This window comes from Petromyzon marinus, unplaced genomic scaffold (assembly GCF_048934315.1).
Source record: "Petromyzon marinus isolate PM22_M1 ecotype Great Lakes invasive population unplaced genomic scaffold, UKy_Petmar_22M1.pri1.0 PM_Scaffold_157, whole genome shotgun sequence".
In the NCBI taxonomy this organism is placed as follows: Eukaryota; Metazoa; Chordata; class Hyperoartia; order Petromyzontiformes; family Petromyzontidae; genus Petromyzon; species Petromyzon marinus.
The window spans coordinates 157,501-175,000 of record NW_027423121.1 but is presented as its reverse complement, the minus strand read 5'-3'; the positions used below and the strand labels follow the sequence as shown (position 1 = coordinate 175,000).

The 17,500-nt window shown below is 54.0% G+C and overlaps 1 protein-coding gene across 1 annotated transcript in view; it reads left to right on the top strand.

Moving 5' to 3' along the window:
* Window positions 1–17,500, top strand: part of LOC116937900 (uncharacterized) — a 155,505-nt gene that overhangs the window by 13,370 nt on the left and 124,635 nt on the right. Inside the window, exons 6-12 of the mRNA XM_076063580.1 lie at window positions 89–266; window positions 5,710–5,798; window positions 8,675–8,726; window positions 10,103–10,172; window positions 12,512–12,641; window positions 14,797–14,916; window positions 17,444–17,500. The exon at window positions 17,444–17,500 is cut by the window's right edge and continues 168 nt beyond it. Coding sequence (XP_075919695.1) covers window positions 89–266; window positions 5,710–5,798; window positions 8,675–8,726; window positions 10,103–10,172; window positions 12,512–12,641; window positions 14,797–14,916; window positions 17,444–17,500 — 696 coding nt within the window. The remainder of the gene's footprint in view (window positions 1–88; window positions 267–5,709; window positions 5,799–8,674; window positions 8,727–10,102; window positions 10,173–12,511; window positions 12,642–14,796; window positions 14,917–17,443) is intronic.

The window sequence follows — 17,500 nt, the reverse complement described above, 5'->3', positions numbered from 1 at the left end:
TCAGGACAGGCTAGAGGAGGAGTCTCTGCGTGCTCTGTCTGCACCGTCCGTGGGACACTCTGTCTCTCTGTGTCTCTGTGTGTCTCAGGACAGGCTAGAGGAGGAGTCTCTCCGTGCCGTGTCTGCACCGTCCGTGGGACACTCTGTCTCTCTGGGTCGTCTGCTGCTGTCCCAGCTTCGCCTCTGCGGTCTCTGTCCCACCGCTGTCCGCCAAAGGCTGCGGATCGCCGCACGGATGGAGGCGCTGATCCGTGTCTCACTGCCTGGTGATGGCGATGGGGGTCTGGCGGGGGGATTGTCTCTCTGTGTGTGTGTGTCTGTGTGTGTGTGTGTCTGTCTCTCTGTGTGTGTGTCTGTGTGTGTGTGTGTCTGTGTGTGTCTGTGTGTGTGTGTGTATGTGTGTGTCTGTGTGTGTCTGTGTGTGTCTGTGTCTGTGTGTGTGTGTCTATGTGTGTGTGTGTGTGTCTGTGTGTGTCTGTGTGTGTGTGTGTGTCACTGTGTGTGTGTATGTGTGTGTGTGTGTGTCTGTGTGTGTGTGTGTCTGTGTGTGTGTGTCTGTGTGTGTCTGTGTGTGTGTGTGTCACTGTGTGTGTGTATGTGTGTGTGTGTATGTGTGTGTGTGTGTCTGTGTGTGTGTGTGTCTGTGTGTGTGTGTCTGTGTGTGTGTCTGTGTGTGTGTCTGTGTGTGTGTGTGTGTCTGTGTGTGTGTGTGTCACTGTGTGTGTGTATGTGTGTGTGTGTATGTGTGTCTGTGTGTCTGTGTGTGTGTGTGTGTGTCACTGTGTGTGTGTCTGTGTGTGTGTGTGTCTGTGTGTGTGTGTCTGTGTGTGTGTGATGTGTGTGTGTGATGTGTGTGTGTCTGTGTGTGTGTGTGTATCTGTGTGTGTGTGTGTATCTGTGTGTGTCACTGTGTGTGTCACTGTATGTGTGTGTGTCTGTGTGTGTGTGTGTCTGTGTGTGTGTGTGTGTCTGTGTGTGTGTCTGTGTCTATGTGTGTGTCTGTGTGTGTGTGTGTCTGTGTGTGTGTGTGTCTGTGTGTGTGTCTGTGTGTGTGTGTGTCACTGTGTGTGTCACTGTGTGTGTCACTGTATGTGTGTGTGTGTCTGTGTGTGTGTGTGATGTGTGTGTTTGTAGGTGTGTGTGTGTGTGTCTGTGTGTGTGTGTCTGTGTGTGTGTGTGTCTGTGTGTGTGTCTGTGTGTGTGTCTGTGTCTATGTGTGTGTCTGTGTGTGTGTGTGTCTGTGTGTGTGTGTCTGTGTGTGTGTGTGTGTCTGTGTCACTGTGTGTGTCACTGTGTGTGTCACTGTATGTGTGTGTGTCTGTGTGTGTGTGTGTCTGTGTGTGTGTCTGTGTGTGTGTGTGTGTCTGTGTGTGTGTGTGTGTCTGTGTGTGTCTGTGTGTGTGTGTGTGTGTCTGTGTGTGTGTCTGTGTGTGTGTGTCACTGTGTGTGTCACTGTGTGTGTGTCACTGTGTGTGTGTCACTGTGTGTGTCACTGTGTGTGTCACTGTGTGTGTCACTGTGTGTGTCACTGTGTGTGTCACTGTATGTGTGTGTGTCTGTGTGTGTGTGTCTGTGTGTGTGTGTGATGTGTGTGTGTGTAGGTGTGTGTGTGTCTGTGTGTGTGTCTGTGTCTGTGTGTGTGTCTGTGTGTGTGTCTGTGTGTGTTTGTGTCTGTGTGTGTCTGTGTGTGTCTGCGTGTGTGTCTGTGTGTGTCTGTGTGTCTGTGTCTGTCTGTGTCTGTCTGTGTGTGTGTGTCTGTGTGTGTCTGTGTGTGTCTCTCTGTGTGTCTGTGTGTGTATGTGTGTGTCTCTGTGTGTGTGTGACTGTGTGTGTGTCTGTGTGTGACTGTGTGTGTGTCTGTATGTGTGTGTCTGTGTGTGTGTGTGTGACTGTGTGTGTGTGTGTCTGTGTGTGTGTGTGTCTGTGTGTGTGTGTGTGACTGTGTGTGTGTGTGTCTGTGTGTGTGTGTCACTGTGTGTGTGTGTGTGTCTGTGTGTGTGTGTCACTGTGTGTGTGTGTGTGTCTGTGTGTGTGTGATGTGTGTGTCTTTCTGTGTGTATGTGTGTGTGTCTGTCACTGTGTGTGTGTCTGTGTGTGTGTGGGTCTGTGTGTGTGTCTATGTGCGTGTGTGACTGTGTGTGTGTCTGTCTGTGTGTGTCTGTCAGTGTCTGTGTGTGTCTGTGTGTTTCTGTGTGTGATGTGTGTGATGTGTGTGTCTCTCTGTGTGTATGTGTGTGTGTCTGTCACTGTGTGTGTGTCTGTGTGTGTGTGTCTGTGTGTGTGTGTGTCTATGTGTGTGTGTGACTGTGTGTGTCTGTGTGTGTCTCTCTGTGTGTCTGTGTGTGTATGTGTGTGTCTCTCTGTGTGTCTGTGTGTGTATGTGTGTGTCTCTGTGTGTGTGTGTGACTGTGTGTGTGTCTGTGTCTGTCTGCGTGTGTGTCTGTGTCTGTCTGTGTGTGTGTGTGTCTGTGTCTGTCTGTGTGTGTGTCTGTGTGTGTCTGTGTGTGTGTCTCTGTGTGTCTGTGTGTGTATGTGTGTGTGTCTCTGTGTGTGACTGTATGTATGTGTGTGTCTGTGTGTGTCTGTGTGTGTGTGTCTGTGTGTGTGTCACTGTGTGTGTGTGTCTGTGTGTGATGTGTGTGATGTGTGTGATGAGTGTCTGTGTGTGATGTGTGTGATGTGTGTGTCTCTCTGTGTGTATGTGTGTGTGTCTGTCACTGTGTGTGTGTCTGTGTGTGTGTCTGTGTGTGTGTGTGTCTGTGTCTGTGTCTATGTGTGTGTGACTGTGTCTGTCAGTGTCTGTGTGTGTGTCTGTCAGTGTCTGTGTGTGTGTCTGTGTGTGTCTGTGTGTGATGTGTGTGATGTGTGTGTCTCTCTGTGTGTATGTGTGTGTGTCTGTCACTGTGTGTGTGTGTCTGTGTGTGTCTGTGTCTATGTGTGTGTGTGTGTGTGTCTGTGTGTGTGTGTGGTGTGTGTGTGTGTCACTGTGTGTGTGTGTCACTGTGTGTGTGTGTCTGTGTGATGTGTGTGTCTGTGTGATGTGTGTGTGTGTCTCTGTGTGTGTCTGTCTGTGTGTCTGTGTGTGTGTGTGATGTGTCTGTGTGTGTCTGTGTGTGTCTGTCAGTGTCTGTGTGTGTGTCTGTGTGTGTCTGTGTGTGATGTGTGTGATGTGTGTGTCTCTCTGTGTGTATATGTGTGTGTCTGTCACTGTGTGTGTGTGTGTCTGTGTGTGTGTCTGTGTGTGTCTGTGTGTGACTGTGTGTGTGTGTCTGTGTGTGTCTGTGTGTGTCTGTGTGTGTGTGTCTGTGTGTGTCTGTGTGTCTGTATCTGTGTCTGTCTGTGTGTCTGTGTCTGTCTGTGTGTGTGTGTCTGTCTCTCTGTGTGTCTGTGTGTGTCTTTGTGTGTGTGTCTCTGTGTGTGTGTGTGACTGTGTGTGTGTGACTGTGTGTGTGTGTGTGTGTCACTGTGCGTCTCTGTGTGTCTGTGTGTGTGTGTCTGTGTGTGTCTGTGTGTGTCTGTGTGTGTCTGTGTGTGTCTGTGTGTGTCTGTGTGTGTCTGTGACTGTGTGTGTGACTGTGTGTGTATCTCTGTGTGCCGGGAAAGGTCCTGGCAAGGATTATTCAACATCGCCTTGCCAGGCACGCTGAGGAGAGGCTTGCGGAGCCCCAATGCGGTTTCAGGAAAGGGCGGTCCTGCACAGATGCCATATTTTCTGTCCGTCTGCTACAGCAGAGGTGTAGGGAATTCCAGCAAGACCTAAATCTCTGCTTTATTGACCTGGTCAAGGCCTATGATACCATCAGTAGGCCTGGGCTCTGGGTTGTTCTTCGTGCTTTTGGAGTCCCTGACCCTCTGCTCACGATCATTATGGACCTTCATGATGGTGAGTGGGCCCGGGTAAAACTACGTGGCCGGGAGTCAGAGCCATTCCCTGTACACCTTGGGGTGCGACAGGGATGTCCTCTAGCTCCCACATTATTTAACATCTATTTTGACCACGTAGTTCGTGAAGCCTTCAATAGCTGTACCGGGGGAATCTCCATATGGTACAGATATAATGGGAGGCTAATCGATGCCCGGGTGCGGTCAAGGGATGGCTCCCTATTGCTCAACCACGTTATGTATGCTGATGACTTGGTAATAGCTGCTCAGTCAGAGGAGGAGTTGGAGACGCTGCTGCTGAGACTGGAGCGTGCCACTAAGAGGTGGGGCCTTACCATCAGCCCCACCAAAACTAAGCACCTGCCTGGGTATTTTGTACCATCGGACACTCCACCCCCACAACTCCCAATCGGTGATGGGGCAGTTGTGGAGAGAGTGGAGAGTTTCCCATACCTGGGCAGTGTGCTTATGACCGGCTCCAGTTTAACAGCAGAGGTCTCACTCCGAATCAGTCGAGCGGCAATATCTTTTCATCGGTTGCGTAACGCTGTGTGGAAGCTACCTGGTCTGTCACTCCGCACTAAGCTTCAGGTCTTCTCGGCCACGGTCATTCCCTCCCTTCTCTACGCTTGCGAAACGTGGACCCCCCTAATGGAACATCTTCGCCGGTTAGAAACATTTAGGCTGGCCTGCCTACGATCCATCCTGGGTTTAACCAGACTGGATTGTGTGAGGAGCTCACAAATCCTTGAAAAATCTGGGCAGGGTCCCATCGGTGAGCTCCTCCGGCGGGCAAGGCTGCGATGGCTGGGTCATGTAGCCCGCATGCCCAGCCACCGCATGCCGAAACAGCTTTTGTTTGGCCGGATTGAGGGGGCTAAGCGGGCGCGGCACGGGCTAGAGAAGAGATGGAGTGACGTGGTACAGAAGGACGTGGAGCTGAGTGGACTTGCCGATGACCGGTACCAGCGGTGTCAAGATCGGCCTCTGTGGAGGAGGCTCGTGAAGGATGCTACTGGGCAGTTGGAGGCAGTCGCCCTCCAACAACAACGGAGGGCGGAGGAGCGACGCTCACAACAACGAGCGGAGCGCCGGGTGGCTAAAGCACAGCAGGTTGGCACAGTAGGGGGCACAGGTGGTGCATCAGCCAGTCATCTCAGTCAGTCGACCCGTGGCACCTGCTGGGTCTGCCCCGTGACCTCCTGCCAGCGGGCGTTCGACACTTCACGTGGCCTCAGGGTGCACATAGCCTGGCACAAGCGTCGTGGTGACGTCACCGCCACTTAGTGGTGAATGGCGGTTGTTGTTGTGTATGTGAGTGAGTGTATGTGTGTGTGTGTATGTGAGTGTGTGTATGTGAGTGTGTGTATGTGAGTGTGTGTGTATGTGTGTGTGTATGTATGTGTGTGTGAGTGTGTGTGAGTGTGTGTGTATGTGTATGTGAGTGTGTGTGTGAGTGTCTTTGTGTGTGAGTGTCTAAGTGTGTGTCTCTCTGTGCGTGTCTATGTGGGGAGCGATAGTGTAGTGGTTAGCGCTACACTGCACTATGAACCCGGCGACCCGGGTTCGATTCCCGCTCACGGCCAACACCAGTGACGATTATCTGAACCGGTCCCAGGCCTCCCCTAGGTCGACTCAGCCTCAAATGAGTACCTGGTGCGGTGTGTAAACATTGCCACTAGGGAGACAAAGGCGGTCGGGCGTGGTGCTGGCCACCCACCCCCTCGTGTACCGTTCCGGCCTTCATAGGTGCTCGCTAACAGCACTTGCCCCTACAGTCTGTTAAGGCTATATGGGGGATCTTTGTCTTTGTCTTTGTCTATGTAGAATGCTCTCTGCGTGTCTATGGGTCATCTGTCACCCGATTTGGATTCGCTGACAGCGACATCAACATCGACATCACCTTCCCATCACACGTGAGTAACATCATCACCACCAACATCACTACCACCATCACCACCAACATCACTACCACCATCACCACCAACATCACTACCACCATCACCACCAACATCGCTACCATCATCACTACCATCATCACTACCACCATCACCACCAACATCACTACCACCATCACCACCAACATCACTACCACCATCACTACCATCACCACTACCACCATCACTACCATCACCACTACCATCACTACCATTACTACCACCATCACCACTACCATTACTACCACCATCACCACCATCATCACCACCACCATCAACATCACCACCATCATCACCACCACCATCAGCATCACCACCATCACCACCATCATCATCATCATCACAACCACCACCATCACCACCATCACTACCATCATCACTACCACCATCACCACCAACATCATTACCACCATCACTACCACCATCACAACCACCATCACCACTACCACCATCACTACCATCATCACTACCATCACCACTACCATCACTACCATTACTACCACCATCACCACCATCATCACCACCACCATCAACATCACCACCATCATCATCATCACAACCACCACCATCGCTACCATCACTACCACTACCATCACTACCATCATCACTACCATCACCACCATCACTACCACCATCATCACTACCACCATCATCACCATCATCACCACCACCATCATCACCACCATCACCACCACCATCACTACCATCATCACAACCACCACTACCATCACCATCATCACCTCCACCACCACCATCATCATCACAACCACCACCATCACCACCACCATCACCATCATCACCATCATCACAACCACTATCATCACCACCATCATCATCACAACCACCACCACTATCACCACCATCACCACCATCATCATCACAACCGCCATCACCACCATCATCATCCCAACCACCATCACCACCATCATCATCACAACCACCATCACCACCATCATCATCACAACCACCATCACCACCATCATCATCACAACCACCATCATCAACACCACCATCATCAACACCATCACCACCATCACCACCATCACCATCAACACCATCACCACCATCACCACCACCATCAACACCACCACCACCATCACCACCACCATCATCACAACCATCACCATCATCACCATCACCATCATCACCACCACCACCACCACCATCACCACCACCACCACCATCATCATCACAACCACCACCATCACCACCATCACCATCATTAATACCATCACCATCACCACCATCACCATCATTAATATCACCACCACCATCACCACCACCACCATCATCAACACCACCACCACCACCATCACCACCACCACCATCACCACCACCATCACCACCATCACCACCATCACCATCATCACCACCATCACCACCACCATCACCACCATCACCACCATCACCATCACCACCACCACCACCACCATCACCACCACACCACCATCACCACCCCCCACCCCCCCCCCCCCACCCCCTCACCCCCCCCACACCCCCCCCCACCCCACCCCCCCATCACCACCACCACCCACCACCACCACCACCCACCATCACCACCACATCCACCACCCTCCACCACCCCCCCACCACCATCCCACCACACATCCCACCATCACCACCACCATCACCACCACCACCCATCACCACCCACCATCACCACCATCACCACCACCACCATCACCACAATCACCCATCACCACCACCACCATCACCACCACCATCACCACCATCACATCACCACCATCCCACCACCATCACCACCATCACCACCCACCATCACCACCATCACCACCCTCACCAATTGATCATCAACCACCACCACCACCATCATCAACACCACCATCACACCACCATCACCGCCATCACCGCCATCACCACCACCATCACCGCCATCACCACCACCATCACCGCCATCACCACCACCACCATCAACACCACCATCACCATCACCACCACCACCATCACACCACCACCATCACCACCACCACTATCACCACCACCATCATCACAACCACCACCATCATCACAACCACCACTATCACCACCATCATCACAACCACCACCATCACCACTACCACCATCACCATCACCACCATCACCACCACCATCACCACCATCACCACCACCATCACCACCACCATCACCACCATCACCACCACCATCACCACCATCACCACCACCATCACCACCATCACCACCACCATCACCACCACCACCATCACCACCACCATCATCACCATCATCACCACCATCACCACCACCATCACCACCATCACCACCACCATCACCACCACCATCACCATCACCACCACCATCACCACCATCACAACCACCATCACCACCATCACAACCACCATCACCACTACCATCACCACTACCATCACCACCACCATCACCACCATCACCACCACCATCACCACCATCACTACCATCATCACCATCACCACCACCATCACCACCACCATCACCACCACCATCACCACCATCACCATCACCACCATCACCACCACCACCATCATCACCACCATCACCACCACCATCATCACCACCATCACCATCACCACCATCACCACCATCACCACCATCATCATCACAACCACCATCATCACCATCATCACCACCATCACCACCACCATCACCACCATCACCACCATCACCACCATCACCACTACCACCATGACCACCATCACCACCATCACCACTACCACCATGACCACCATCATCATCACAACCACCACCATCATCATCACAACCACCACCATCATCACCATTATCATCACAACCACCACCATCATCACCACCATCACCACCATCACCATCACCACCACCATCACTGTGTCTCTCTGCTGCAGATAAGCCAGCCGTCTGTGCTGATTCAAGTACGAGACATCTTGACAGCATCTGGTGAGACACGGAGAGAGAGACACGGGGAGAGAGAGAGACACGGGGAGAGAGAGACACGGGGAGAGAGAGACACGGGGAGAGAGAGACACGGGGAGAGAGAGACACACGGGGAGAGAGAGGGGGAGAGAGAGACACGGGGAGAGAGAGAGAGACACGGGAATAGAGAGAGACACGGGGAGAGAGACACGGGGAGAGAGACACGGGGAGAGAGAGACACCGGGAGAGAGACACGGGGAGAGACACACGGGGAGAGAGAGACACGGTGTGAGAGAGAGACACGGGGAGAGAGAGAGACACGGGGAGAGAGAGAGACACGGGGAGAGAGAGAGACACGGGGAGAGAGAGAGACACGGGGAGAGAGAGAGACACGGGGAGAGAGAGACACGGGGGAGAGAGAGACACGGTGAGAGAGAAAAGACACGGGGAGAGAGAGAGACACGGGGAGAGATAGAGACACGGGGAGAGAGAGAGACACGGGGAGAGAGAGAGACACGAGGAGAGAGAGGGACACGGGGAGAGAGACACGTGGAGAGAGAGAGAGACACGTGGAGAGAGAGAGAGAGACACGGGGAGAGAGACACGGAGAGAGAGACACGCGGAGAGAGACACGGGGAGAGAGAGAAACGGGGGGAGAGACACGGGGACAGAGACACGGGGAGAGAGAGAGACACGGGGAGAGAGAGAGACACGGGGAGAGAGAGAGACACGGGGAGAGAGAGAGACACGGGGAGAGAGAGACACGGGGAGAGAGAGAGACACGGGGAGAGAGACACGGGGAGAGAGACACGGGGAGAGAGACACGGGGAGAGAGAGAGACACGGGGAGAGAGAGAGACACGGGGAGGGAGAGAGACACGGGGAGAGAGAGAGACACGGGGAGAGAGAGAGACACGGGGAGGGAGAGAGACACGGGGAGAGAGAGAGACACGGGGGAGAGAGAGAGACACGGGGAGAGAGAGAGACACGGGGAGAGAGAGAGACACGGGGAGAGAGAGAGACACGGGGAGAGAGAGAGACACGGGGAGAGAGAGAGACACGGTGTGTGACTAGCTGAGTGGGTGAGTGGATGGGTGAGTGAGTGAGTGAGTGGGTGGGTGAGTGGGTGGGTGGGTGGGTGGGTGAGTGAGTGAGTGGGTGGGTGGGTGAGTGAGTGAGTGGGTGGGTGGGTGAGTGAGTGGGTGGGTGGTGAATGAGTGGGTGGGTGGGTGAGTGAGTGGGTGGGTGAGGTGAGTGGGTGGGTGAGGTGAGTGGGTGGGTGAGGTGAGTGGCTGGGTGAGGTGAGTGGGTGGGTGAGTGTCTGTGTGTGAGTTTGTGTGTCTGTCTCTGTGTGTCTGTGTGTGAGTGTCTAAGTGGTGGTGTCTCTGTCCCGTGTTTTAGAGGAGTTTATAGACGTTGACTCGGATTTCCATATCAAGGTCCCGACAATTTACTGCAAGGATCGTGAAAGGTCAGTCATTCACCCACTCACTCACACACTCACTCACTCACCCACTCACTCACTCACCCACTCACTCACTCACACACTCATTCACACACTCATTCACCCACTCACTCACCCACTCACTCACTCATTCACCCACTCACTCACCCACTCACCCACTCACTCACTCATTCACCCACTCACTCATTCACCCACTCACTCACACACTCATTCACCCACTCACTCACCCACTCACTCACCCACTCACTCACCCACTCACTCACCCACTCACCCACTCACTCACTCACCCACTCACTCACTCACTCACACACTCATTCACCCACTCATTCACCCACTCACTCACCCACTCACTCACTCACTCACCCACTCATTCACCCACTCACTCATTCACCCACTCACTCACACACTCATTCACCCACTCACTCACCCACTCACTCACTCACCCACTCACTCACTCACCCACTCACTCATTCACACACTCATTCACCCACTCATTCACACACTCATTCACCCACTCACTCACTCACCCACTCACTCACTCACCCACTCACTCATTCACCCACTCACTCATTCACCCACTCACTCATTCACCCACTCATTCACACACTCATTCACCCACTCACTCACACACTCATTCACCCACTCACCCACTCACTCACCCACTCACTCATTCACTCACTCACCCACTCACTCACCCACTCACTCACTCACCCACTCACTCACCCACTCACTCACTCACCCACTCACTCACTCACCCACTCATTCACCCACTCACCCACCCACTCACTCACCCACTCACTCACTCACTCACCCACTCACTCACTTACCCACTCACTCACTCACCCGCTCACTCACTCACTCGCCCACTCAGCCACTCACTCACTCAGCCACTCACTCACTCACTCACCCACTCACTCACCACTCACCCACTCAGCCACTCACTCACTCACTCACCCACTCACTCACTCACCCACTCACTCACCCACTCACTCACTCACTCACCCACTCACTCACTCACCCACTCATTCACTCAGCCACTCACTCACTCACCCACTCACTCACCACTCACCCACCACTCACCCACTCAGCCGCTCACTCACTCACCCACTCACTCACCCACTCACTCACTCACCCACTCACTCACTCACTCACCCACTCACCCACTCACTCACTCACCCACTCACTCACTCACTCACCCACTCACTCACTCACCCACTCACTCACTCACCCACTCACTCACCCACTCACCCACTCACTCACCCACTCACTCACTCACTCACCCACTCGCTCACTCACTCACTCACCATACACTCACTCAGCTACTCACTCACTGTGTGTGTCACTGTGTGTGTGTCACTGTGTGTGTGTCACTGTGTGTGTGTGTGTCACTGTGTGTGTGTGTCACTGTGTGTGTGTGTCACTGTGTGTTTCACTGTGTGTCTGTCACTGTGTGTGTGTCACTGTGTGTGTGTGTCACTGTGTGTGTGTGTCACTGTGTGTGTGTCACTGTGTGTGTGTCACTGTGTGTGTGTCACTGTGTGTGTGTGTCACTGTGTGTGTGTCACTGTGTGTGTGTGTCACTGTGTGTGTGTCACTGTGTGTGTGTGTCACTGTGTGTGTGTGTCACTGTGTGTGTGTGTCACTGTGTGTGTGTGTGTACCTGTGTGTCACTGTGTGTGTGTGTCACTGTGTGTAACTGTGTGTGTGTCACTGTGTGTGTGTCACTGTGTGTGTGTCACTGTGTGTGTCACTGTGTGTGTCACTGTGTGTGTCACTGTGTGTGTGTGTCACTGTGTGTGTGTCACTGTGTGTGTGTGTCACTGTGTGTGTGTCACTGTGTGTGTGTGTGTGTGTCACTGTGTGTGTCACTGTGTGTGTCACTGTGTGTGTCACTGTGTGTGTCACTGTGTGTGTCACTGTGTGTGTCACTGAGTGTGTCACTGTGTGTGTCACTGTGTGTGTGTGTCACTGAGTGTGTGTATCACTGTGTGTGTCACTGTGTGTATGTCACTGTGTGTGTCACTGTGTGTGTGTCACTGTGTGTGTGTGTCACTGTGTGTGTCACTGTGTGTGTCACTGTGTGTGTGTGTCACTATGTGTGTGTCACTGTGTGTGTGTCACTATGTGTGTGTGTGTCACTGTGTGTGTGTCACTGTGTGTGTCACTGTGTGTGTGTCACTATGTGTGTGTCACTGTGTGTGTCACTGTGTGTGTGTGTCACTGTGTGTGTGTCACTGTGTGTGTGTGTCACTGTGTGTGTGTGTGTGTCACTGTGTGTGTGTGTCACTGTGTGTGTGTGTCACTGTGTGTGTGTGTCACTGTGTGTGTCACTGTGTGTGTCACAGTTGTCTACAATGCTGTATATCAGCTGGTAACCAGCTGGCCTATCAGACGTCTTGCCTGCTCAGGGCTCTCTGTCAGCTGACCACTCCGATGCTGCTGCCACTCGCCCACTCGTTCAGGGTGTGGGCACGGGTGAGTGGGGGCGGGGCTTGTGGGGGGGGGGGGAGGGGCTTGAGGGGGAGGGGCTTGAGGGGGAGGGGCTTGAGGGGGAGGGGCTTGAGGGGGAGGGGCTTGAGGTGGAGGGGCTTGAGGTGGAGGGGCTTGAGGTGGAGGGGCTTGAGGGGGAGGGGCTATGGTAGGTGGGTGGGTTGGTGGTTGGGTGGGTTGGTTGGTGGTTTGGTGGGTGGGTTGGTGGGTTGGTGGGTTGGTGGGTTGGTGGGTGGGTTGGTGGGTGGGTTGGTGGGTGGGTTGGTGGGTGGGTGGGTGGGTTGGTGGGTGGGTTGGTGGCTGGGTTGGTGGGTGGGTGGGTGGGTGGGTGGGTTGGGTGGGTTGATGGTGGGTGGGTGGGTGGGTTGGTGGTGGGTGGGTGGGTTGGTGGTGGGTGGGTGGGTTGGTGGTGGGTGGGTGGGTTGGTGGGTGGTTTGGTGGGTGGTTTGGTGGGTGGTTGGGTGGGTGGTTGGGTGGGTGGTTGGGTGGGTGGTTGGGTGGGTGGGTGGTTGGGTGGGTGGGTGGTTGGGTGGGTTGGTGGGTGGCTTGGTGGTTTGGTGGGTGGGTGGTTTGGTGGGTGGGTGGTTTGGTGGGTGGGTGGGTTAGTGGGTGGGTGGGTGGGTTGGTGAATGTCAAAGTTAATTACGCAACTAACATCATGTCTCCCCGTGTCTCTCTCCCCGTGTCTGTCTCCCCATGTCTCTCTCCCCGTGTCTCTCTCCCCGTGTCTCTCTCTCCCCGTGTCTCTCTCTCCCCGTGTCTCTCCCCGTGTCTCTCCCCGTGTCTCTCTCTCTCTCCGTGTCTCTCTCTCTCCCCGTGTCTGTCTCTCCCCGTGTCTGTCTCTCCCCGTGTCTGTCTCTCTCCCCGTGTCTCTCTCCCCGTGTCTCTCTCCCCGTGTCTCTCTCCCCGTGTCTCTCTCCCCGTGTCTCTCTCCCCGTGTCTCTCTCCCCGTGTCTCTCTCCCCGTGGCTCTCTCCCCGTGGCTCTCTCCCCGTGGCTCTCTCCCCGTGTCTCTCTTTCCGTGTCTCTCTCCCCGTGTCTTTCTCTCTCCCCGTGTCTCTCTCTCTCCCCGTGTCTCTCTCCCCGTGTCTCTCTCCCCGTGGCTCTCTCCCCGTGGCTCTCTCCCTGTGTCTCTCTTTCCGTGTCTCTCTCCCCGTGTCTCTCTCTCTCTCCGTGTCTTTCTCTCTCCCCGTGTCTCTCTCCCCGTGGCTCTCTCCCCGTGGCTCTCTCCCCGTGGCTCTCTCCCCGTGGCTCTCTCCCCGTGTCTCTCTCCCCGTGTCTCTCCCCGTGTCTCTCCCCGTGTCTCTCTCTCTCTCCCCGTGTCTCTCTCCCCGTGTCTCTCTCTCTCTCCGTGTCTTTCTCTCTCTCCGTGTCTTTCTCTCTCCCCGTGTCTCTCTCTCTCCCCGTGTCTCTCCCCGTGTCTCTTTCTCCCTGTGTCTCTCCCCGTGTCTCTCCCCGTGTCTCTGTCTCTCCCCGTGTCTCTCCCCGTGTCTCTCCCCGTGTCTCTCCCCATGTCTCTCTCTCTCTCCCCGTGTCTCTCTCTCTCTCTCCCAGTGTATCTCTCTCCGTGTCTCTCTCCCCGTGTATCTCTCCCCGTGTCTCTCTCTCCCCGTGTCTCTCCCCGTGTCTCTCTCTCCCCGTGTCTCTCCCCGTGTCTCTCTCTCTCCCCGTGTCTGTCTCCCCGTGTCTCTCTCTCTCCCTGTGTCTCTCCCCGTGTCTCTCTCTCTCTCTCCCTGTGTCTCTCCCCGTGTCTCTCCCCGTGTCTGTCTCCCCGTGTCTCTCTCTTTCTCCCCGTGTCTCTATCTCCCCGTGTCTCTCTCTCTCTCTCCCTGTATCTCTCCCCGTGTCTCTCTCCCCGTGTCTCTCCCCGTGTCTCTCTCTCCCCGTGTCTCTCTCTCTCCCTGTGTCTCTCCCCGTGTCTCTCTCCCCGTGTCTCTCTCTCTCCCCATGTCTCTCTCTCTCTCTCTCTCCCCGTGTCTCTCCCCGTGTCTCTCCCCGTGTCTGTCTCCCCGTGTCTCTCTCTTTCTCCCCGTGTCTCTCTCTCCCCGTGTCTCTCTCTCTCTCTCTATCTCTCCCCGTGTCTCTCTCCCCGTGTCTCTCTCTCTCCCCGTGTCTCTCTCCCCGTGTCTCTCGGTGTGTAGCTGTGCCACGTGGACTGCCAGCGAGAGGGTGGGCTCCCTGCGTACTCGCTCGTCCTGATGGTGGTTCACTTCCTGCAGCAGCGGAGCCCGCCGCTCATACCCACTCCTCTCGGACCATGGGTGAGACACACACAGAGACACACACAGAGACACACACAGAGACACACACAGAGACACACACAGAGACACACACAGAGACACACACAGAGACACACACAGAGACACACACAGAGACAGAGAGACACACAGATAGAGAGACACACAGAGACACACACAGAGAGACACACACAGAGACACACACAGAGACACACACAGAGACACACACAGAGACACACACAGAGACAGAGACACACAGAGACACACACAGAGACACAGACAGAGACACACACAGAGACACACACACAGAGAGACACACAGATAGAGAGACACACAGAGAGACACAGACAGAGACACAGACAGAGACACAGACAGAGACACACACAGAGACAGAGACACACACAGAGAGACACAGAGACACAGACAGAGACACTCACAGAGACACACACAGAGACAGAGACACACACAGAGAGAGACACACACAGAGAGAGACACACAGAGACACACACACAGAGACACAGATAGAGAGACACACAGAGAGACACAGACAGAGACACAGACAGAGACACACAGAGAGACACACAGAGAGACACACAGAGAGACACACAGAGATACACACAGAGAGACACACAGAGAGACACACAGAGACGCACAGAGAGACGCACAGAGACACAGACAGAGACACACACAGAGAGACACACAGAGACGCACAGACAGAGACACAGACAGAGACACAGAGAGAGACACAGAGAGAGAGACACACAGAGAGACACACAGAGAGACACACAGAGAGACACACACAGAGACACACACAGAGACACACACAGAGACAGAGACACACAGAGACAGAGACACACACAGAGAGAGACACACAGAGATACACACACAGAGACACACAGATAGAGAGACACACAGAGAGACACAGACAGAGACACAGACAGAGACACACAGAGAGACACACAGAGAGACACACAGAGAGACACACAGAGATACACACAGAGAGACACACAGAGAGACACACAGAGACGCACAGAGACACAGACAGAGACACACACAGAGAGAGACACAGAGACACACACAGAGACGCACACACAGAGAGACACACAGACAGAGAGACACACAGATAGAGAGACACACAGAGAGACACAGACAGAGACACACAGAGAGACACACAGAGACGCACACACAGAGAGACACACAGACAGAGAGACACACAGATAGAGAGACACACAGAGAGACACAGACAGAGACACACAGAGACACACAGAGACACAGACAGAGACACACACAGAGAGACACACAGAGACGCACAGACAGAGACACAGACAGAGACACAGACAGAGACACAGAGAGAGAGACACACAGAGAGACACACAGAGAGACACACAGAGAGACACACAGAGAGACACACAGAGAGACACACAGAGAGACACACGCAGAGACACACGCAGAGACACATGCAGAGACACACGCAGAGACACACGCAGAATCACGCAGAGACACAGACATAGACACAGACAGAGACACAGACAGAGACACAGACAGAGACACAGACAGAGACACAGACAGAGACACACAGAGACACGCAGAGAGACACAGAGAGAGACACACAGAGACACACACACACACAGACAGACAGAGACACAGAGAGAGACACACAGAGAGAGACACACAGAGAGAGACACACAGAGAGAGACACACAGAGAGAGACACACAGAGAGAGACACACAGAGAGAGACACACAGAGAGAGACACACAGAGAGAGACACACAGAGAGAGACACACAGAGAGAGACACACAGAGAGAGACACACAGACACACACAGAGACACACAGAGAGAGACAGAGACACAGACAGAGAGACACACAGATACACAAAGACACACACAGAGACACACAGAGAGACACACAGAGACACACACACACAGACAGACAGAGACACAGAGAGAGACACAGAGAGAGACACACAGAGAGAGACACACAGAGAGAGACACACAGAGAGAGACACACAGAGAGAGACACACAGAGAGAGACACACAGAGAGAGACACACAGAGAGAGACACACAGACACACACAGAGACACACAGAGAGAGACAGAGACACAGACAGAGAGACACAGACAGAGAGACACAGACAGAGACACAAACAGAGACACACAGAGAGACACACACAGAGACACACACAGAGACACACACAGAGAGTGAGACTGGTGATGATGGTGATGATGGTGATGGTGATGATGATGGTGGTGGTTGTGATGGTGGTGATGGTGATGATGGTGATGGTGGTGATGGTGGTGATGGTGTGGTGGTGATGGTGATGATGTTGGTGATGGTGATGATGGTGATGGTGATGTTGGTGGTGATGGTGGTGATGGTGGTGGTGGTGATGGTGACGGTGACGATGGTGGTGATGTTGGTGACGATGATGATGGTGACGGTGACGATGGTGGTGGTGATGTTGGTGACGATGATGATGGTGACGGTGACAATGATGTTGGTGATGATGATGGTGGTGATGGTGGTGGTGATGTTGGTTGATGTCTTTCTAGATCCCTGGTCTGGACAGCTCCACTGTTGATGAGTTCCACCTGGGCCCTGTGGTGAAC